Source organism: Poecilia formosa, unplaced genomic scaffold, assembly GCF_000485575.1.
Source record: "Poecilia formosa unplaced genomic scaffold, Poecilia_formosa-5.1.2 Scaffold123, whole genome shotgun sequence".
Lineage (NCBI taxonomy): Eukaryota > Metazoa > Chordata > Actinopteri > Cyprinodontiformes > Poeciliidae > Poecilia > Poecilia formosa.
The window spans coordinates 1,438,367-1,462,084 of NW_006800062.1; the positions used below are offsets into that span (position 1 = coordinate 1,438,367).

At 36.7% G+C, this 23,718-nt stretch overlaps 1 protein-coding gene across 1 annotated transcript; it reads left to right on the top strand.

Annotated features, from left to right (window-relative positions):
* Nucleotides 1–518: 518 nt before the first annotated feature.
* pkdccb (protein kinase domain containing, cytoplasmic b) lies at nucleotides 519–16,845 on the top strand. Its single transcript, XM_007561153.2, has 7 exons — nucleotides 519–1,398; nucleotides 4,429–4,572; nucleotides 7,133–7,404; nucleotides 8,724–8,803; nucleotides 9,617–9,724; nucleotides 14,471–14,647; nucleotides 16,029–16,845. Exons 1-7 carry the CDS (start codon nucleotides 556–558, stop codon nucleotides 16,151–16,153), a joined length of 1,749 nt encoding a protein of 582 aa, XP_007561215.1. The 5' UTR covers nucleotides 519–555; the 3' UTR covers nucleotides 16,154–16,845.
* Nucleotides 16,846–23,718: the final 6,873 nt, after the last annotated feature.

Sequence of the window (23,718 nt, forward strand, 5' to 3'; positions counted from 1 at the left end):
CAAAAATTCAATCAAAAATCTGAGATTAACCTCAGAAATTTTCAATTAAAAGCAAGGACATTTTTGAGCTTTAAAGGTTAAAAAATTTCAGAGAAAAACAATTCCAAAAATTTGAGATTAACCTCAGAAATGTTCAAGAAAAAAGTGGGAATAATAAAAAATAAGATTAATGTCAAAATTTCAGTTTTTACTCGCAAATTTTTGACTTTTGAAACTTAGAAATGTCCTTTTTTGTTTTGTTTTTGTTTTTTTTTGTTTTTTTATTTTCTGAGAATAATCTCAAAATATTGGAGTTTTTGTCTCACAAATTTCAAACTTTTGTAATTCAGAAATCTTCATTTTTTTTCTACAAAATTTCTGAAACTGATCTCAAAATTTCTGAATTGTTTTTCTCGCAAATTTTCGAGATTTGGAAGTCAAAAATTGCCTCATTTTTTCTAGAAAATTTCTTAAATTTTAAAATCTGAGATGTGTCCTTGTTTTTTCTACAAACTTTTTTTAGATTAATCTCAGTATCTCAGTGGTTGTGGCAGAAATTTTCTCTCTTTATCTACAATGACCCTAATACGCCGCCGTAGATCCTTATCAAAGCTAAAACGGGACTTTTACTCGAGCCAACATGAGGTCGAGCCTCCTGAAAGCAGTCTGACCCGCGGGTGTAAAGTTACGAGCGCTCTCCGCGCAGGACACACCTCCAGAGGGAGTTTCCTGGGAGCCGAGCAGGAGCCTCCTGCTGCTGCTGCTGCAGAAAGCTCCGACTCGGAGAGGTCGCTCTGCAGGTCCGCAGTTCCTGCAGCTACGGACGGGAAAGCGCCCGGGATGGGCCACTCTTTACGCGCGGCTGCTCTCCTGGCCTTCGTGGTCCTGTCTGTCCTGGTGTCACTGCTCATTACGAGCCTGAAGCAGTTTGGATCTGGATCAACGCGCTTTTTCAACGCCACCAATCCGGAGGAGCTGCGCAGGGGGCTGGATGTCCAACTCCGGGAGAGACGGAAAGAAATCCTCCCGCTGCTCCTACCTCATGCTGATGATGATGATGAGAAAAACGGAGTTTTGGAAGAAGTTCAGCACTCCTCCGACTCAGCTTTGGATCTCAGTTTGTGGAATGAGGTCACGCTTGGCACCGGGAAGGCGCACCGGGATCAGATGGGCTGCGAGTCCTTAGTGGACGTGCGCGCGGTGGAGGTGCTTGGGTCGGGATACACCAAGCTGGTGGTGAAGGCGAATGTGGCCGGAGGTCAGGCCGTGGCGCTGAAGATGGTCAACGAGCAAGGCGTCGACATGAGAAAGTGCTTGAAGGAGTTTAGGGACGCGGAGGGCTGCCGGGAGCTGGTTTCCTACAAGCTGCAGAAAGAAATGCTGCTGCTGCAGAGACTGCGCCATCCCAACGTCATCAAGGTGAAAAAGTTTGATCCTAATCACCCACAGTTGGGGAGTAGCTAGTTACTTTTACTGGAGCTACTTTATGAAGAATTGCTACTCTTAAGCTGCAAACACGCAAACCAAGTATTTTTGGTCTAGTTTCTAGTGCAGATATCTTGGTACACTTGTAATAAGAAAAACACTCTCAAGTACCTTTTCAGCAAAAAAAGTAGGAGCATATTTTAAGTCAATAATTCTTTAATATTGATGAAAAAGTTCTAGTTCCACTGGCGGATTATTTAACTTATGATATTTTTGCTTTGCTTTCAGTAAAAATAATCTGTAGTGGAACTAGAACTTTTTCATTAATATCAAGAAATAATTGATTTCAAACAAGCTCTATTATCTTACTGAAAAGTTATGCGTAAGTTAGTTTTGTGTTATATCAAGTGTGACAGGATATTTGCAATAGAAAGCAGTTAAAAAATAAATGTGTGTTTTTGAGTAAAGTTACTCCAGTTACTCGGTGTACTTATGTACTCAAATAGATACTCAAACAAGCTCGTTGAAGGAAACTTATTTGGGGGAACATTTAATTATTTCCACGTAACTTTATATTTTGATCTGTCTGGTTATGTGCTGTTTAAATATTAAATTATTGATAATTTACTCAGTACTTGAGTAGACTTTTAAGCGAATACTTTTTTACTCTTGAGTAACTTCTTGGATGGATACTTTTTACATTTTAATTGAGTAAAAATTTGTTGAAGTAGTGCTGGTCTTGCTTGAGAACAAGTCTTGGGTACTTTACCCACCTCTTTAGTTGCCATGTTTTACTCCACATTCACAGAAAAACTAGTAAAGTACGAGTAAAAAAGTATTAGGAGCAACACATCAAGGCATTAATGGACTAAAATATAAAGTTATGTGCAAATTTTGGTATTTTAAGGACCAAAATTACAACATTTCTATAAATAACAAAATCAGGTAAAAAAAAAAATCCCAAATCAGTTTCTTTCAATATTTAATTTATGAAACTTGAACAAAAACTGCAGGTGTGTGTCTGTATCTGGTGAGGTTTTGGTTAAAATATGTTAGAGAATCCAGAAATTTTACTTAAAAGTAGCAACATTTCAAAATAAAATTACTCAGGTAAATGTAACTCCCCATCTCTGAGTAAATACAACAAAAAGCCCCCATCATGTTAATGCATTTAAAAGCTAAAAATGCTCTTCTAATCTAACATGTGACAGTGAAATCACATTAAATGCAGAAAAATGATCATTCGGTTAAAATGATTTGATTCAGCCGTCACACACATGCCGGAGACAATTGCTTGGGTTTGCTTCTAAATTGAGCCATAATGGTCTGAGTGAGTCAGATGGAGCCAGGACAGAGGAGCATTGTGTGCTCCTGCCAAAACTGGACGCAGAGGTCAGAGGAAGGTCAGCAAATTTAATTTAATTAGACGGGAAGGCCCTGCAGAGCCAGGCAGACTTTCCATCCAGCACTGAGACAAAGGAAAATCTGAGCAGTGGGACAGGAACCATGGAAAGTCAGGATTAGATCCAGAGATATTCCCTTTCCACAGCTTCTCAACGCCACACCATCATTTCATATGCAGAGCTGGTAAAAACTAGTTACATTTACTCAGTTACATGCCCGAAGTGACCCAACTCCGACTTTCTTGCCTTAATGCGACCTGCATCTGACCTTTTCATGACAGTCTGAACAAATCAGATGGGATTTTTTCTAATGCGACTCAGGCCACTTGGATTTCCGATCGTTTCTAATGTGACCTGAATGCTAACGGTCAGGTCCTGAACGTCATTGATGCTCGACAAACGTCACTTTTCTGCATCCTGGGAAGAAAAACAACAGCATGGCGGACAGTAATGAGGATTAAGTTGTTAATGTGCTGGCTCCGGTCGGACATCAACTTAAAAATAATAAAATAATAAAATAATAATAAAAACTTCAAAATCGTAAGCTATGCTACACCGTTAGCATCCATGTTTACTTCCGCAAACGCTTCTTCTTCTTCTTTATTGCGTTTGGGAGCACGCTCTAACGCTGGGCGCCCTCTACTGCGCATGCGGGACACTTTCTGGCCGTCTGCAGTTCACATACAAGTCGCATATGTTTGGAAGTGTGAACGACCACGAAAAAAGAATCCGATTTGACAAAAAAAATCGGTATTCGGTCACTTCAGGCTGCAGTGTGAAAATAGTCTAACTTGAGTAACTTTTTTGGGGGGGAAATTACCTTTAGAAGTATTTTTACTACGCTGTACTTTTTTTACTTTTACCTGAGTAATTTAACTGTGACCTATTGGTACTCTTACTTGAGTAAAATTTCTGTGTCAAACTGACGGCTCGGGGGCCAAATCATAACATTGTATGTGGCTCAGAGGGAAACGTAAATAGAACCCTGAAGATAACCATTGCATGCGCTTAAATCATATTTTAACAGTGAAATCAAAGCAGCTTTCATATGTATATTGTCAAATTACATCAATGTGAAATGAAGTTCAACATTATTTAACTCTAAGAAGCACTCAACTGCAGAGACAGTTATGTATTTATATTTCAACGATTTGTGATTTTATTAATGCATTCTGCCACAACCGATTATGAGGACACAATTCATAATCTTGATGAGGCCCAAAATAAAATAAAAGTGAGTTTGACACTGTGAGTAACTTCACTGAATGAAAAACAAATAAAAATTCACCAGGCACAGAGTTTTATACTAACAAAAAACTCGTTTGGAAAAAAATTGGAAATATTTTGTAATTATGTTATTTACCTGAATTAGTTTAATATTTTTGGTCCTTTAAACGCCAAAATTTCCACTGAACGTTATACTTTGGTTCATCTGATGATGTAATTTTTAAATATTAAATTATGTTTTACTCAGTACTTGAATGGACTTTTTAGCAAATATGTTTTACTTTTACTTGAGTAACAACATTTTCAAGCAGTTCTGCTCTACTTGAGTGCAGTTTTGGGGTTTTCTATTACCGGTGTATTTACTGCGCTGTTATTTATTTATTTTCCTCTGCAGCTGAAGGGCCACTGTTCAGGAGTCCATGGAGGAGGAGCAGGAGGAGGAGGAGTGGAGACAGGAAGAGTGGCTGTCATTCTGGAGCAGGGGACTCCTCTCCAGATGATCCAGCTGCTCCAGACTCCCTGGGAGGACAGATTCAGGGTAAACGGCAGCTTCTTCTCTTTTCTTTACCTCTTCATTCAGGTCTGACTTCTGTGATTAACAATTGTTTTATTAATCAGTTTTTCTGACAATTAATCCGATTTAAAAAATTGCCACATTCTACAGATTTTTCAATTAACCACATAATTAAAAATTTTTGATAAGAAACTAAACATTTTAATGCATAAGAAGTAATAATAGCATTCTTTTAGTGAACTCTTCATCATCTGCACTAAAAAATATACTTCTAACATCATCATGTGTCAAAATCTGACTATAAATTTAGATTAGTCGATTAATAATTGGACAGCAGAAGATGCTAGGTGGGAGATTTTTACAAGTGAAGCTTAAACTATCCCGTTTGAGAAGTTTTGGGTAGAACATGTTTACAGACAAAAATGTTTTGTTTTTTTTATCTTGAATGCAAAATGAATATAATTTTATGGAGTTTTGTCATGTTTTTGAGAATTTGTTGTTAAAACATGACAACAAATTGTCATGTTTCTGCGTTTGTATACTCCAGTTAAAGCTGAAAAAAAAATTGTCATGATCTGTGAAAAAAATCAAGCTCCTTTGTCTTTTTCTAACAACCAATCAGAGCCAGAAGGCGGGTCTTAGCGCTGTCAATGCTGTAAATGCTAATGTTAGTTAGCATAGCGGCGGATAAACGGATTTCCTGTAACTGCAAGTTGTTTTTCCGCCATAAGCACATTTAGCAGAGTACATGAGGATGATTGACAGCGGTAAGTCCCTCCTCCAGGCTCTGATTGGTTGTTTTCAGACAGAAATAGTAACTCTGGGTGGAAGTGGAACGAACTAATGACATAATGACAGTTTTAACAAATATGTAAAAAAAAACAACATATTTTTTAATAAAAGTTATATACTTCACCTTTAGATGCAAAATGTATTTATTTTTGTACCGTTTTGGCTAAATTACTGCTCTGACTGTTTTTTTTTTGTGTCTGTAAATTCTATTTAACGATGAATGATTATTTAACTTATCGATTAATCACAATTAAACCGATTAATCGTTTCGGCTGCAGACTTCTTCCTCTCCAGGGAATATAACGTGAGTAAGTTGAGGTGTGGGATTGTTTGACGGACAGAATCGGTGGGTGGTGGACTGAAAATACGAGCGATTATCTCAGCTGTGGCTCTTTTTCTGCTGCATCGCCTGAATTTTGGGTCATGATACCCCTGGCAGGCCGGCCGGGCCCCTGCAGGGTGCATCACTCTCAGGGTGTTCGGTTTCACTCTTCCTCTGCTCTGCCCTGATTCCACCGCGTGGCGTTCAAGAAACTCCAGACGTTACACAACCCTGTAGCCATGTTTTTATTTTAAAAACATTTAAGCAGTTGTTGAATTTGATTAAATTTTATCCTTGTGTAATTGAATCTCTCATTTCTGGAATTTGTCAGGTTTCGGTTTAAATACGAATATTTTGGGACAAAATAAACAAAATGAAAACAAATCAGCTGCTCTTAGAATGGCTGATGATATTATAATTAATCAGCAAGAAAACAGTCTTCTGCTTGTTTTCTCATAGGAAAAAACAATCATAATAATTATTAAAAAAGTTATGTTTTTATTATTAAAATGGCTATTTTTATTTATTTAGATGTTTTTTTTACTTAGATAATTAGTTTCATCCATTTTTATTCTAAATACAAAATCTACATTTACATATTGTACAGTTTTGACTCTGATTATGTGTTTTTTAAGCAAACAGTCTTTTCATTCTGCATTTTCAACAATATTAAGAAATTATTTACTTAAAACATCCTCATATATAGCTAAAAGTTACTTTTAAGTTAGTTTAGTCCTATTTCAAGTGCATTAAAATATTTGAGCTACAAACTAAGCAAAAATACTTGCTTAGTTTATTTTTGCAGTGTAGGAGTAGCAATAATTCATAATAAAATTACTCAAGTAATAGTAAAAAGTATACTAAAAGTAAATGTAATTAGTTACTACAAAACTCTGTTATGATAACAAATTTTTCTGGACCATAAATTGTCCCAGAATTTATTGTGGCGATAAACGATAGAATTGTTGATTTGAGTCTATTTTCATATAATATAATGGTAATAATGTAAGAATACATTCAAGATCAATACACATTTAACACTGGAACTGTAAGACATTTTAAATATCCAAAATAAATATACAACAGAAACAACAAATAAAATTAATTATGAAGTCTCAAAAAATTGTCTTTTTGAGATCAAAACACCAAACTAAAGATTTTTATCATCCAGTTTTTGTTTGTAAAAAGAGAAAAACAATAAATCATTAAAATTAAAATTCAGTTTGCTTTAATTCATCTTGTGGTTAGTAGATTTACTGCTTATTGTGACAGCTCTACCTAACTCAGCTTTCCACAGAGTTAGGTTAGTTTGGAAAAAGAAAAAAAACATAAATTTGCAGAGAGAAAAATGATTCTCGCAGCTCCAAACGTGATTTTTCCTGTAATGTGGTTTTCATCTTGTTATCCAGTAGCTGTAGGGTAATTATTCAGCGCCTGAACTGATCAGGTTTTGGCATGTCTGGATCTCAGGTGTGTCTGGATCTGGTCCGGCTGCTGCACTTCCTGTCCCGCTCTCCGCTGGGCTCCGTGGGGCTGCTGGACTTCCAGCCGCGGCAGTTCGTCACCGTCTCCGGCCAGCTCAAGCTCACCGACCTGGACGACGTCAGCGCCGGGGAGCTCGCCTGCCGGACGCACGCCGACTGCACGCTCAAGTTTCCGCACAGGAACTTCACCGTGCTCTGCTCGACGCAGGGCGTGTGCGACGGCCTGAACGAGAAGAGGAACATTTACAACGCCTACAGGTACGAAACAAAACAAGAAGAAGAAGAAGACGTGACAGCTTTACAGGGTGATGGATGTGCTTTGGACGGGTGGGACGAAAACACAGGTTACACTGACAACTAAAATAATAACAGAAAAGATAAAGACATACATCTGGAAATATGGCTGGAAAAAAAACACGTGTTTTCCCTTTAAACTGGATTCTGACGCACTGCAAAAACACTAAATCTTACCAACTATTTTTAGTCTAGTTTTTAGTGCAAATATCTTAATGCACTTAAACTTAAAAATAACTTTTCAAAAAGTTATGCAATCTTTTTTAAGTAAATTGTTCTTGAATAGTGATTTAAAAAAGTTATGCACTGCATAAACATAAAATTTTACTAAATATTTTTAGCTTAGTTTTTAGTGTAAATATCTTAGTACACTTTAAATAAGAAAAGTAACTTACAAGTAACTTTTCAGCAAGATATAGGCGATTGTTTTAAGTTAATACTTTCAACGTATTAATGAAAAAAATACTAATTACATTTGCATATTATTTCATTTATAACATGGGAAAAATGTGTTGTTACAAGTTAAATAATCTGCCAATGAAGCTTGTACTTTTTAAAAGGATTTATTTGCTTAATATAAGCTCCTATTTCCTGCTGAAAAGTTAATTTTGTATTATTTCAAGTTTAATGAGATATTTCCACTAGAAACTAGACCAAAATACTTGGTAAGATTTTGTATTTTTGCAGTGTAGAACATTCTTTTTAATCTATATTCAAGAATTTTGTTTCTGTTTGTCTGTTCTGTACAGAAAAAACAGAGATGTTAAGTTTTTACAAATTTCAGTTTTTACAAGTTTTATAAATGGCAAGAGCTGCGATTTGTCAATATTGCAATAAACTGGTGGATAAATATTTACGCTACACTGTGAAAACACAAAACTTTATCACATTTTTTGTCTGGTTTCTTGTCCAAATATTTTAGTTCACATGAAATAAGACAAAACTAACTTACAAGTAACTTTTCAGCAGTAAATAGGAAACTGTTTTTGTTTGTTATGTAAAGTTTCACTGGTACATTATTTCATTTATAACATAAAAAAAATGTTTTGTTGTAAGTTAAAAAAAACAACAACAAATCCCACAGAAACTAGTACTTTAAAAAAATCTAAATCAAGAATAATTGACTAAAAACTAGCTTCTTCAGGCTGAAAAGTTACTTTTAAGTTAGTTTTGTCTTATTTCAAGTGGACTGAGAAACAAGTTCAGATTTTGTGTTTTTGCAGTGCAGCTTTATGAAAAGTCGTGTTCATGGTGTTTTTCTGTCTCGCTTTGCTCCGCTGCAGGTTTTTTTTCACCTACCTGCTGCCTCACCAGGCCCCGCCCGGCCTCACACACCTGGTCGACCACATCATGAACACCACAGGTGAGGACGGCACACACACCGACATGATTAACTATCAGAGATCAGAGAGCGAATCGTTCCATCACCGCCGTCGTGTGACGACATGCCCTTCAGGCAGGGCGGCCAAATGTTTTGTAACATCCTCAAACAAAGGAGAATTTAAAAAAATCACAAAGTTTAATTTAAAATATAGCTTACATGCTCAACAATAAACTTGTAAAGGGTTTTTTGTCAAGTTTCTAGTGCAAATATCTTATCTTACGCTTGAAATAGGACAAAACCTATGTTAGTTTTGTCTTATTTCAAGTGGACTAAAATAAAGTTGTAACATTTTGAAAGTAAAGTTGTAATAATACCAGAATAAATTATAATAACACCACAATAAAGTTGTAATAACACTATTATAAAGTTGTAACATTTTGAAAGTAAAATTGTAATAATACCAGAATAAAGTTGTAAATAATACCAGAATACAGTTGTAAATATTATAACTTTATTTTCGTAATTTAATTTTTAAATATTTTTAGCACATATCTGACATTTGTGTGAAAAAAGTCTCCATCTACATCAACCACTTGCGCTGGTGCGACAAATTCGCATCATTCAATGTCCGCATATTTTCCATCTAGGGTCCACAAATGGCCCTCGATCCACACTTTGAACACCCTTACTTTAAGTTTTCCTATTTTTTTTTTTAACTTAATGAGCTCAACGAGCATGATACTCCTCTGAAACAAATGTTATGTTAAAATCGTGAACCTGTGAAGCTAAATCACATCAGTGCTGATGAGAAATGTGACGATCAGATGAGACTGGGTTCATTTTGTTTACCAGGGGAGCTGAAAGCCGACATCAATCAGACTCTGGAGGCCTTTGAACACATCCTCCTCCTCTACAAATTGGGCCTCCACCTGGACAACCTGCACCCTTCGGCCCTGAGAGGTGAGAGCTGTGGGAATGAAGCTGGCTCTTCACGCACACAATCTGCACTTCTGTTTTCATTTTATAAGCTGGAGAAAAGTGAAAGCCGCTCGTTTCTCCCGCTCTGGCTTTTTGTGACAGCTTTATTAGGCAGCTGGAGCGAGAGGACGAGAAAAACAAAGTGGAATTGATCCTGAACTCTGTATTCTCCCCCACAACCACAAACTTTATATCGATAGGATTTTATATGCTAGATCAACTCAATATAGTGCCTAGTGGCGAAGAGGGAGGGAAATTATAGCTTTCTTTACAAATAAAATCTGTGCTGTGTATTTGCCAGCTTTGCACAACAAGACACTAATTTTGCAACATTTTGGATCGAGAGTCTTTTAGCTGCATTTCCAAACTAGAGCAAATGGGAAAAGCTAAATTAAATTCGCTTAAGAAACATGCACATTTCTGAAAAAACTAAATCTGATTTTTCATTTAAATTTAAATGGAAGCACGTTTTTTATCACAAGAGTCACATGATCAACAACCGGGTGATACTACTGGCGGAAACGACAAAGAAGATGACAGGAAGTGGAAGGACACGTGTCAAACTCGAGGCCCGGGGGCCAAATCTAGCTCGCTGTAGATTTTTATGTGGCCTGCTAGACTCCAGATTACATCAGTAAATCCTTCCAGTTTTCACAAATCAACAAAATTCACACAAAATCAACAGATCCTCACATTTTTCCTAAGTTTTATTGCAATTTTTTCTCAAAATTGGCTAAAAACATTGGATTTAAGCCACAGCTGCCTCAGCCTTACTTGATGTCAAGTTACAGTCCGTGACCGTTAGGGCGATTAATAAAAGGTCACATTTAAACACCATATATTAATGCAAATACTGTAAAAAATCATTACTAACATTTCTAAATTAGTATCACAAAATCTGCGATTCTGATTCCACAAAAACAATCATGAAACCATAGAGGGACTGATTAGTGTGAAAAGATTATGTAACTTTAAGAAACACTTTTTTTATTGATATCTTAACAGTTTAATGGGTTTTATCAATACATTTTGCTACAGCTGGCCCTTTAAGAACATTGCGTGAACAAACGTTTTCACATGTGATTTAATTTGCGTTTATTTAATTGTGAAATTGTGTTTTTTCAACATTAACAGAAGATCTACAAAGTTTCATCTGTTTTTTAATCTCAGTTGAATTTACACTGCAAAAACACCAAATATAACCAAGTATTTGTCTGTTTTCTAGTGCAAATATCTTATTCTACTTGAAATAAGACAAAACTAACTTATAAATAACTTTTCAGCAAGATATAGGAGGTAAACAATTTCTTAATATTGATTAAAAATTACTAATTCCACAGATTATTTCACTTATATTGTGGTAAAAATGTCTTATTAATAAGTCAACTAATCAACCAGTGGAACCAGTACTTTATTATCATTAATGTTATTGGCTCTAAACAAACTCCTACATCTTCCTGAAAAGCTTATTTTGTTTTATTTCAAGTGTACTAAGATATTTGCACTAGAAACCAGACTAAAAAATACTTTTGTGTTTTTGCAGTGTAGGCTTTTTTTAATCAATATTCAAGGATCATTTACTTTAAAAAGCTGCTATATGTTGCTGAATAGTTCATTTTAAGTTGGTTTTGCCTTGTTTTTGCAGTGTAGGTCTGAACTTTGACCTTTTGGTCCAAACATTTAGACCTTTTTTGGTTCATTGTCTTGCTGAAAACGAACCTCCATTCTTGTCTTTTGACATATTTTCCTCCTAAATTTAGCAAAATTCATCTTCAGTTCAACTCTAACTAGTGAATACAAAGACATGTTACAAAACATATTTTATTCGTGCCGTTTGTTAGTCTGTCACATGAAATCCTAGTAAAAAGGAGAGTGAAAACTTTTGCAGAAACGTTTCATTTCCTCCATAAAAACAATCCTACACAACGTAAACTTCTTCCATATAAGCTCAGAGAAGCCCTTCACTTTCCCTCTCCCCTCCCCGCCTCTCCTCTCGGCCGTATGAAATATTAATAACAGAATGACTGGCTGCGTTCCTGTGGGGAGATTTTTTCCGTCCCCCAGATGCTGGGCTGTTTATATAGCAGCGCTTTGTGAATTTAATCACAGGTCCGGGGTAAAGAGAGGCCTGGTTACGGAGGGAGGCTGCCAGCAAAGGGAGGGAACGTTTCGGCTTAGCGAGGAGGTGCCAGGAGTCGACTGCTGCTGCCGCCGCCGCCAAGCGAGCGATAAGGCTCGAAAAATGTCTCTGTTTATTATAAACGCATTCTGCAGACTCTGCTGCAACCTTCCCTGGTTTTAGGGTTTTATTATGACCTGTTAGCGGAGGTCACAGGCGCAGTTTTGGACTCAAAGCTCAGACTGGATTAGCATTAAGAAGAACGCGGCAACATTTCACCAAGTATGTTTGCTGTAAATATCTTACTTCACCTAAAATAAGACAAAACTAACTGAAAAGTGAATTTTTAGCAAGGTTTAAGAACTTGTTTTAACTCAGTAATTCCTTCATATTCATAAAAAAGTACTTATTTTATTTATAACATGGGGAAAATATCTTATAAGTGAAATAATCAGCCAGAGGAATTAAAACTTTATGGGAGTTTCACTGTATTTCACTCAGAGTTGTATTCTCATGTTTACTTGAGTAATTTTATTATGAAGTATCGCTTCTTCAATTCGAGTAAAATGTTTGGATATTCTGCTGACTGTGAGGAACTTCACTGCAAAAACACAAAATCCTACCAAGTAATTTTAGTCTATTTTCCACTGCAAACATCTTAGTTCAATTTAAAAAAGAAAACTAATTTTTAAGTATCTTTTCAGCAGATATGAGTTTAAGTCAGTAATTCCTTAGTACTTATACTTCCACTGGTAAATTATTTTATTTAAACAAGGGAAAATGTTTTAAGTGAAATAATCTTTCATCATTATTAAGGAATTATATGAGTTAGTTTTGTCTTATTTCAAATGAAATAAACATTTCTGCTGGAAACTAGACCAGAATCACTTCGTAAGATTTTGTCTTTGCAGTGAGAACTAAGCCTAACTTTGCAGCACTGCCATGTTTTTCTGGGTTTTTTTATTCGATTAATCAAACGCATGAGAAAAGCTAAAGTAGCTCAGCCTCATTTCTGGTTGGAATAAGCGGGCGACGTGTGAGTTATGGTTAGGTTAAGCTCCAGCTTAGTCTTGAATTTGTTTTGGTTATGCTTTGTGTCAGTGGAATGTCCCTGGAAGGGAAAAAATCCACAAGCTTCAATGTGTGAGAGAGAAAAAAGATACTCATCAGACCTCCAGTCTTAATTTAAAATTGCTGACAGATGGAGAGTCTTCAGTAATTTCTGCAGAGATCATCTGAGCTGTGATGGAGGAGCAAAGACGTAGAGTTGCAATATTTGTAAGTGGAAGAGGGAGAAATGCATTTATTCAGGAATAAAGCCACAATTTGGAATATAAAGGAGTTAATTTTTGAATCTAGATATGAACGTTCCTGATTTTCCTTCTTCTTTTGAAGTTTTTTACTCCTAATACACGTACACACACACACACACACACGCTGCCTCCTGCCACTTACAAAAGGTTACCAGCTTGTAGCCATGCGCCTCCTCCACACCGCCTCACAGGCGAGGCTTTTGTCCACTTCTGGGCCGGGTGTGCGTGCAGACGTATGTGTGCATGCTTTTCTCTCATGGCTCCGGCTAATGTGTAGCAGATGATTTAAGGCCAGATCCACAAGACGTCTGACTGAAAGAGTTATGATGATGAATGTAACGCAAATGTTGAGAAGGAGGAGGGAGAAGAAACGGAGCGGGTCGGTCCGGAGGGGGGAGTTCTGCTCTTAATGCACAGCAGCAGTTTGTTGGAGAGACTTGAGCTGCATTCAACTGCAGCACAAAGTGACACAATTACAATTTTTTTTTTTTGCCTTAATGCAACCCGTATTTGATCTGAGTCTGAACAACACAGGTCTGATTTATTTATTTATTTTATTTTTTAATGCGACCCAGGCCACTTGGACATCTGATTCTTTCCAATGTGATTTGCATTCTGGCCCAGTTCAGCTCAATAACAGAGGTGTCATAAAGGCACATAAAGACTCCAGTTACATTTACAATAAAGTATATAATCGTGAGTAAAGGGGTCAAATTAGCGGTAAATCTCAGAGCTCTGTGGTAAAATCTGTCCTTATTGTGGAAACTGTATATTCAGTTACTAGCAAAAAGGTTTTCCCGTTAATATTTGCTGTAAAATGAAAGAAAAGCAGCATTTGCTTCTATAAGAGTAAAAGTTTCATGATGCTAAATGTGCTCAACTAAAAACTCTGAATGTGTAAAATTTAATTCCTACTCAGTTTGTTGACCATCTCTTGGTGAGATATTTTAAAGTCAAGACTGATGCTGCTTTTGGGAAAGCCTGAAAGGCAGCAGCAGGAGAAAATAATGTCATCTGCATATAAATAATACATTTTCACTCTGAATACTTTGTCCAAGATTTTGAATGTAAATGTTGAATAATAATGGGCTTAGCACACGACCCAGTGGTGCGCCATTGTGTCACACTGACTGAACAAATACTTTCTTAAACTATTCAGCTGCTTGCATTTTATTTAGTTCTTTTGTTAAATCTCAGATCTTAATTTAACTTTTTTTATTTTCCAAGTTGCATTAGTGGTCTAGTTTTCCTCACAGAGCTGCTGTACTGAAGAACCATCTCTCATTCTGTGGTTAGATTACACTGTGATGCGAGACATGAGCACCTCTGGGAACGGGGAGTACCGCTGCTGGCCGTCCTACAGCCAGCAGGGCTGCGTTTTGTCCGTCCACAGCGCCAGAGAGGCTGCGCACATCTGCAACTCCCACTCTCAGTGCAGCAGCTTCACTCTGACCGGGCAGAAGACGTGGACGGGTGAGAAACTGCTCTGATCTGAAGCATAGTGTCCAACAAGATGCTTGGTTTCTGAAAGTGACCTATTATAATTCTCCTAGAACAAGTTAGGTTAGATCTATGAGCGACACTAAACATGTTCATTACATTTTCTGCACAAAATAATTAGATCTTAGAATGAGCTGTTTTAGAGCGTCTTGTCACTTTAAATCCAAATAATCTGCTGCTGGCCCCCAACTCAACGTTTACACTCACATGTGAAATTAGCTGCAAACGGATGCACAACTAAACAACCGTACATCATTGAAAAGCATTAGTAGACCCTAATAGGCCCCTTCAAACATAACACTCTGTCCAACCCTGCAAGGCTCTTGAGACAATCTCATTAGATTGGTGTCTGAGCAGCAAAACACTCGTCTTTTCCAGCACGTACAGCGGTAAAATCAGCTGACCAAATGTGCTGGAGTTCCGTTGGGGTTGCTAGGTAACAGGCTGGGCTTTGCTGGAGTTGCTAGGTGACGGGTTGGGCTTTGCTGGGGTTGCTAAGTAACAATGCAGTGCCAGCTGATGTGTGACGTCGCATTTGGAAGTTAAAACACATTGATTTGTTGCCAAAAAACAACTGGGTGGTTTTTTGTAAGTGCTTGAACTGTTTTCAAAAGTCCAGCCCTTACAGAAAATCTCATTAGATTGGTATTTGAGCAGCAGTCCTGAGCAATAATTGACAAAAACACTTGTCTTTTCCAGCATCCATTGTACAGGACATATGGTAGTAAAAAACCAGCTGGCCCACTGGTTGTGAAAAGCATTTTATAAAAAACTTAGTCTTATTGTTCATAAATATTTGTGCAAATAAGTGACATTTAATTTTATGTAGTACTCCTTGTGGATGAAACAAGCTGGAGTTCTGTTGTGGTTGCTAGGTAAAGGGTTGGGCTTTGCTGGGGTTGCTAGGTAACGGGTTGGGCTTTGCTGGGGTTGCTAGGTAACAGGTTGGGCTTTACTGGAGTTGCTAGGTAACGGCTCGGTACCTGCTGATTTATAACGTTACATTTAGAAGTTTTTCAGACACCAAAAGACATTAACTTATTACCAAAAAACATCTGGATGTTTCTTTTAAAGAGCTGGAGCTGTTTTTAGAAGCAGTAGAAACTAAATGGAAGTAAAAATATGTGCAAATTTTGCTTAATAAGTCTCTTTAAACATGCCAACCCCTCAAGGCTCCTAAGAAAATCTCATTAGATTGGTATTTGAGCAGCAGTCCTGAACAATAAGCCTGAATAATCACAGCTGCTGCTCGACTGCGGCGTCTAAGTAAACATTTCTTTTTAAACGCTAGTTGAGGACGTCATGTAGGAACACGTTACTCCAGCGATGCGTTTCACACGTATTTCTTTTGTAGGCCACCACCTCGCTTCGTTCAGGAGCAGCTTCGGCCACCTGGTGCCCGACTCCGCCTCGGAGGTCTACGTGAAGAAAAGCAGAGTTCCCCAGCCGCCGCTGCCGCCGCCGCCGCCATCGTCTTGACCTGCTGCCGCAGCGGTCAGCGCTAACGTGAAGTGAGAGCTGAAACTCGGCTCGTTGATGGGAAGTGAAGCGTTTATGCAGAGAACTGAAGTCTCTCTGTGAACATGCTGACCGCAGCTCGGCCCGGTTGCATGAGGAGCGGCCTGCAGAGGCTGTTTGAAGTCAGCAAGTGAATGTGTTGTATTTATAAGGCTTCTGCTCAGCGACTGTTTGATCTGCCTGCCAGCTCGCTGCCTCTGCCAGCTACTATTTAAAGGGATTTCCCTTTAGGTACAATTAAGGAGGGAGAGCCTTGTGCCCTCACTTATTTTGTTTTTTCCTTTATTTGCCATGTGTCTCGACTTTCGCCAGAGTTTAAAAGCGGACCTTGGAGTTCGGCGTTTGACGAGAAGCGAAAACAAGTTCAGAGAGAAGCGGACTTTGATGAAGGGCGCTGAGGTCGGGGTTGTGTTTTCATGGTTGTCTGGATTAAGCTGCAGCCATGTGAGCGTTTGAACATCAACACTGGGACACAGATAATTAAAACCATTCCACAGAAGTCTGCTCTCACATGCATTTTATACAAAACTTAGTCTTATTGTTGGTAAATATTTATACAATCAAGTGAAATGTAACTTTATATAGTGCACCTTGTGGGTGAAACTTTTATTTTCAATGAAAAATGATTTTTATTTTATTTTTTTTACCATGCTACAAAAACACAAAATCTTACTTTTGGACTAGCTTTTAGTTCAAATATCTTAGGACACTAGAAATAAGACAAAACTAACTTACTTGTTTTAAGTAAATAATTCCTTAATAATGATGAGAAACGGCCAGTTTCAGCAGCTGCATTTTGAAAATAAATTACCTCAAAGGAAACACTGCAGTTTTGAAAATAAAACTAATTTTTGCACTAGGAAAACTGTAATGGAAACATTTTTTTGCATCATGAGTCACATGATCAACAACCGGATGTTACCACTGGCAGAAACCACGAAGAAGACGACGACGGGAAGTAGTTGGAGGATGATGGCACGGCATGGTTTTTAATGATTTGTTGCTTGAACAAACGCCACAATTGTGTTTAATCGACTTTAAACCACATTTGTAATAAAGATTTCACTTTTAACATGAAATAATCTGCCAGTAAATCTATAACTTCTCCATTATTATTAAGGAATTATCAACATAAAACAAGCTCTTATATCTCTCTAAAAGCTACTTGTAAGTTAGTTTTGTCTTATTTCAGGTGTATAAATATATTTGCACTAGAAACTTAACCAGAAAACTTGGTAATGTTTCGTGTTTTTGCAGTGCATTTGTAACTGTATGATTTGTCCCTATATAAACGTATTCCTTCTCCTTTTCACGGTTGTGCCTATTTGCATTTTTTATTGTGCGGCATGTAACTGCCACTAACAGCCTGATTATTTGTCATTAGCACCTCAGTGTGTGTTTCAGCGGGTGGGCCGGGGGCCTGCAGGCCGTCCGATGGGTGTTTGTGTGCTTTAGCCCTTTATCTGCCTGCCCACCCCCACATCTACAGTCTGCAGCCCATCTAAATGACTCGGGTTGCGAAACCGCCGCAGAGTTTGCACAATGACAGAGGAATGCAGTGAAATGCCTGATCATGCTGGGCTCATCATGAGGCTTAATTAATACACGTAAAGTCGCTGATTTGGGCCGTTTCGCATGACGAGGCTCAGGGCTGTCGCTCACAGACAAATGCAGAGGTCAGGACAATAACGGCTCAGTTTGCACACGAATGGGCGGCCATCTTTGTCTGCCAGGAGGAACTCTGTGAGGTAAGGACAGGTTAGCAGGGTGGAGAGCGGCAGAGTTTGTAAAGTCAAATCTTCTACACTGTAAAAACACAAAATCTTACCAAGAATTTTTACTTTCTAGTGCAAATATCTTAATACGCTTGAAATAAGACAAAACTAACTTACAAGTAACTTTTCAGTAAAATATAGGAGCTTGTTTTAAGTCAACAATTCTTGATTAAAGATGGAAAGAACTTGTTCCACTGGCAGATTTATTTAGTTTTAGTAATAAGTGAAATAATCTGCCAGTAGAAAAGCTATTTTTTATTAAGAACTACAGAAAGCTCGATTTTGTTGCTAAAATGTTACTTGTAAGTTAGTTTTGTCTTATTTTAAGTGTACTGAGATATTTGCACTACAAACTAGACAAAATACTTATTAGGTTTTGAGTTTTTGAAGTAAAAGTCCTTTATCTAGTATCTTTGGTCTAATAGTGAAAATATATTAATTTTGTCCTATTTTAAATATAAAAACTTAAAAGTAACTTCAGCAAGATATACAATCTTAAGTTGATCTTAAATATTAAGAACTTGCTCCACTGACAGACTGATTTAGTTATAAGTGAAATAATCTGCCAGTGGAACTAGTACTTTTAACTTTTAACTAAAAAATCTATTTGTTGCTAAAAAGTTACTAATTTTGTCTTATTTCAAGTGTAGTAAGGCATTTGTTCTAAAACTTTGTAAGATTTTTTGCTTTTGCAGTGTAGCGTAAATATTTAGCCACCATTTTATTGCTGGATTGACAAATCGCAGCTGTTGCCTTCAATGCAAAAATGTTGTAAAAACTGAAATCCCTCTTTTTCCCCAAACATTCTCCATTTTTTTCTGCACACAGCAGAAAAACAATGGATGCCAGATTATATATCTAAGCAGTGATTCCTTTACCGTTCAGCCATACCTCTATCTGACTTGAAAGGACATGTCCGTGTCTATGAGTTAAAGTTTTATAGCAGAGGTAGCAGAGGGCCTCGGGGCCCTGTTCGCCTCATGTTGGCCCCTTGTTGTCTGGACAAAGCCACCTGATTACCGTCTTGATCACACAGATAAGACGTCTCTGTGAGCGATTAGATAAAACAAACTCAACAGACCAACACAGCCGGACTGGCAGGAGAGGCTGGTGTCTTACCAGCATTATACCGAACAAACGTGCTGCGAAACCGAAAAAGAAAAACATAACACGCACAAAAACCATAATAGAATGGCTATTGAAACCAAGGATAACATGAGTAAGCTAGATATTATCATCGTATCTTGACTGACAAAATACTCAATAGGTTGTTGGGAATGAGTTTATTTTGAAACCAAAAGTTGCTCAAAAACATTGAGATTACACTAGTAGGAAACAACCTTTAGCACTGTCAGCTTAGCTCATTTGTCCACTGAAAATAAAACCAGCTAAATAAAACCTGTTACCACAATTTAAAACTATAAGAGATACAAACTCCATGTTGGTTATGATGCTTTTTAGTTATTGCTAAGCTAAGCTAACATGTTCATTTTTTAAACACTATAATCTAGACTGATTTTTTAATTCACTGAAAATGTAAACACATTAAAGAACTACATATGCTGTTAATGATGTAACATAATTAAACTTGGAGCAGTTTAGTTGGTTTTTGAGGAGAAATTGGCTTGCCTCAGAAAAGTTTTAATATAACTAATGAATCATGTTTTAGCTTTAAAAACAATTAATTTGGTCAGTTTAATCAGTATTATAACAAAATACACAACAACCATTTTATAACATAACGTCTGGCGAAACTAAATCAAATTAGCTTGTTTGTAAGCTACGTTGCTATCAGTAGCCTAGCTTAACAGCCATTAGCTCTGGCTATGCTAACAACTGACATTGAAAAGTTAACCAGTTAAAACCATAAACTTGTTATGACAGTTAAACCACCAAAACTGTAAAGTGTCTTCCACTTTACACACTTTCTGTAGAATATATTAGCTAGCTGTATGATACTGTGAGCATGTATTGGGATTAAAAACAAGCTAGGCTATAATAAATGGTACCAGTTAGAGATCTAAAGTAGAAAATGGACACAGGGCATTCTTCAAAAAACTAAAAGACAAAAAAGTCTGAAAAGTTTCTACAGGTGTTTTTTTTAAATTAAATATTAAATATTGAACTTAAGCTGTTTTAGCCAAAATTGCACCAGTTTTTATTTTCTATCTGCTGAGCTGAATGACAGATTAAAATACATGTATTTTACTATGTTTGTAACAGATTTCATGTTTTTCTGAGCCAGAATAACATGTTGGCTGCACTAAAAGAGAATAATAATGGTGTAAAAACTAAAAACTAGACACACCCTGTCATTTCTCTGACAACTTAAAGAAACATAAATCCCAGATGCTTTTCTAAAGTAATAAATACTGAGTTAAATCTTTACATGCAGCTCCACTGATAAAGAGAAAATGTATTAAAATTTAGAGTATTTATTTCATCCTCCTCTATGTTTGGAGGAGAAATTGGTCGGCCTCAAACTGGTTTGTCTTGGCAGCCATTTTGACAGACTTAATGAATGTTTTGGCTTTGAAAAAATCTTACTTGTGTTTTTTCTTTAAACCTCAAATGTTTTGAAATCATTTATAAATGCAGAGCAGCTGAAGGACTGTAACCAAGCTTTCAGAAAACGTTGGGACACTGTGTAATCTGTAAAAACAACAGAATTCAGCGTTCTGCAAATCATTTGAACCACATGTTTTTCTGAAAATAGTAGAAAATATCAAAGCTGGACCAGAGATGTTTTATTGCTCTTTGAAAAATAGTCTGCATACTCAATTTTGAAGCATGTTTTAAATAAGTTGGGGAGATGAGCATGCTTGCTCTGGGCTTAATTAAGTTTTGGTTTACCAACAGAGCTTTGAGTGGGATGGAAATTGTCCCCAAAACAATGAAAAACTTTCCTCAAAAAACACAAAAAAAGAAAAAGCTGTTTCTTTGTTTAGATGCCTCTCTGGGTGTTGTTTCTGTCTGGATTTTTTTCTTCTCATGATGCAGTTTCCACTTTCTGTTTCTAATAAAATTACAGTACACAATGACCAAAAAACAAGAGCCAACATCAAAACATCCAACAGCTAAAGCTAATAGCTAAAGCTAGTCGCTATTTATAGCCGTAGTCATGGCGACCAGTATTTACTTTTTGGAGCCTAAGACATCATTGAAAACAGCTTCAAAGAGGAGCTGAGCTGTTGTTTTGGATTTCATTTAGCCAGTTAATAACACACATTTCATGGTTTCAACCAACTCCAGATGTTTGTTTCAGCATCTGAGATGGGAACAATTGGCACAAATGAGTGTTATGTAATTGATGCTGCACATAGTCTGTTAGAATAACTCATAAAGTTAACCACCGATGGGATTAGAAAAATAAACATGAAAATTATGCCTGATGAAATAGAGCTCAAAAAGACAGTCTGATCTGACAAAACCTGAATGAATCAGGAAGATACACGATCTGGGGAAGGTGATTACTGGACAACTGACAGAAAAGTAGCATTTTTTATTGTCCAACTGTTTATTTTACCAAAATTATGAGACTAAAGGACAAAAATAACTTAATAAGACAATAAAAGATACTGTTTCTTTTTAAAATTATGTTATTATAAGACGATCTTTATTTTCAGGGTTGTTGCATCGTCCAGGTTCAACATTTTAAACAAATTTCAAATCAATAGGAAGAGTTGGAGTAAGATACAATAAATAAAATCACAAATTAAAAGTGTAGATAACAGTTTGATCTGAAAAGAACTGAATAAATCAGGAAGCTTGAAGGTCTGGGGAAGGTGACTGCTGGGCAAATAACAGTCAAATAGTACATTTTCAACATCGAACTTTTATCAAAATGAGAAGACTAAAAGGTAAAATAATCCTGCCTATAAATAAACAATAAAAGTTTAAGTTTTTAAAAATTATATCAGCTAACTTGTACACTAAAAAACTTTGTTTTCCAGGTGGTTGATGTTTGTATGTAACATTTTATAATGTGTTGCATTTTCCAGGGTTTGTCCAGCATTTTAAGTTAAATTCAAATCCATAGCAACAGTAGGAGTGAGATAAAACAAATAAAATCAGCAACAGACAGTGTTGGTAGCAGTTGGATCTGACAAAGACTGGATGAATAAAGGAAGCTATTAAAGCTGGGAAGGTGATCACTGGAACAAAGAATAGCCAAGTGCTGCCTTTTTAATCTGTTGTTGAATATTTTCCATCGTTTTTAATAAAATGACATCACTAAAAGTTCAGGTTCTTTAAATCTATGCTGTAAACAGTTACTGTCTGTTTATATGTACACTAAGCAATATGATTTTTCAGTTGGATGAGGTTTGCATGTATCGTATGACAATGGATGTCTCTTTCTTCTTTGTTGCGTCGCCTGGGGTTTGTGAATCAGCACCCTGACTGCGGTTGGTCCCTGCAGGTTTTCCTTGTACTCCAAAAGTATCTCTTTCTTTGCCCGACGTCTTTTTAAACCTAAGCTACGTGTGAGGGTCTAACAGCAGAGTTTGTTATGAAAGCTCTTTTCTGTTTAGATATTTTGTCACATTTCCTGCGTTGAAAGATGTAAAACACAGCAGCCATATGATTATGTTCATGTGTGGTACACTGACTGTTCCTCTGTGTTTTTGAGCGTGTAATTGACAAGCTGCTCCTTTTTTCTTTCCTTTTTTTCTGCTCTGGAAAGGCTCGGGAACGAGCGGGGGAGGAGAATGATTGTTGTTTTAACTCAGCTCCATACCCCTCCATTTCTGTTTTTTTAAGTTTCTAGTTTCACCCAACTTGTTTCCGTCAGGTTTTATTCATGACCTCCATCTGGAAATAATATCACTTCATGAAAACAAGCCATCAGCAATTTTAGGGAAGAGTTGTGTGTGTGCACGTGCACTGAGGGGGACATTAAGGCTTCCTCTGTGGGGTTTGGGCCTCGCAGACCAAACAGCGTCCCTCTCCTAAAACACTGCAAAAACACAAAATATAGGTGTAGCTTCTAGTGCAAATATCCTAGTACACTTAAAAGAAAAAAAAAAACTTACAAGTAACTTTTCAGCAAGGTACAGAAACTTGTTTCTTAGAAATGAAATCAACCTGACAGTGCTTCTTCACGGCAAAAACACAAAATCTTACCAAGTATTTTTCAAAATCAAATCAAAATCAAATTTTATTTGTATAGCACATTTCAGCAGCAAGGCATTTCAAAGTGCTTTACATAATTAAAATAAAAACAGCATGTGAGAAAGAGTTTAAAAAAAAACAAAACATCATTAAAACGCAAACAGTGAGAAAGAGAAATAAAAAGCTGTCTCCAACCCTTTTGACTTTAGTCAAATGTCGTTTGACAAACTTTTGTCAAGTTTCCAGTCCAAACATCTTACTACACTTGAAATTAATCAAAACTAATTTATAAGCAGCTTTTCAGCAAATTATAGGAGCTTGTTTTATGAAAATAATTCCTTAATATTGATGAAAAAGTTCTAGATCTATTGGCAGATTATTTGGCTTATAACAGGACATTTTCCTACATTGTAAGAGAAATAATCTGCTAAGTACTAGTAGCTAAAAACTGGCACAAACAGATTATTTCCTTACAACTAGAACTTTTCTGTCAATATTAAGAAATTATTTACTTACAACAATCTCCTATATCTTGTTGAAAATTTGCTTGCAAGTTAGTTTTGTCTTATTTCATGTCTACTTATATTTGCATTACACACTAGACCAAAAATATTTGGTAAGATTTTATGTTTTTGTAGT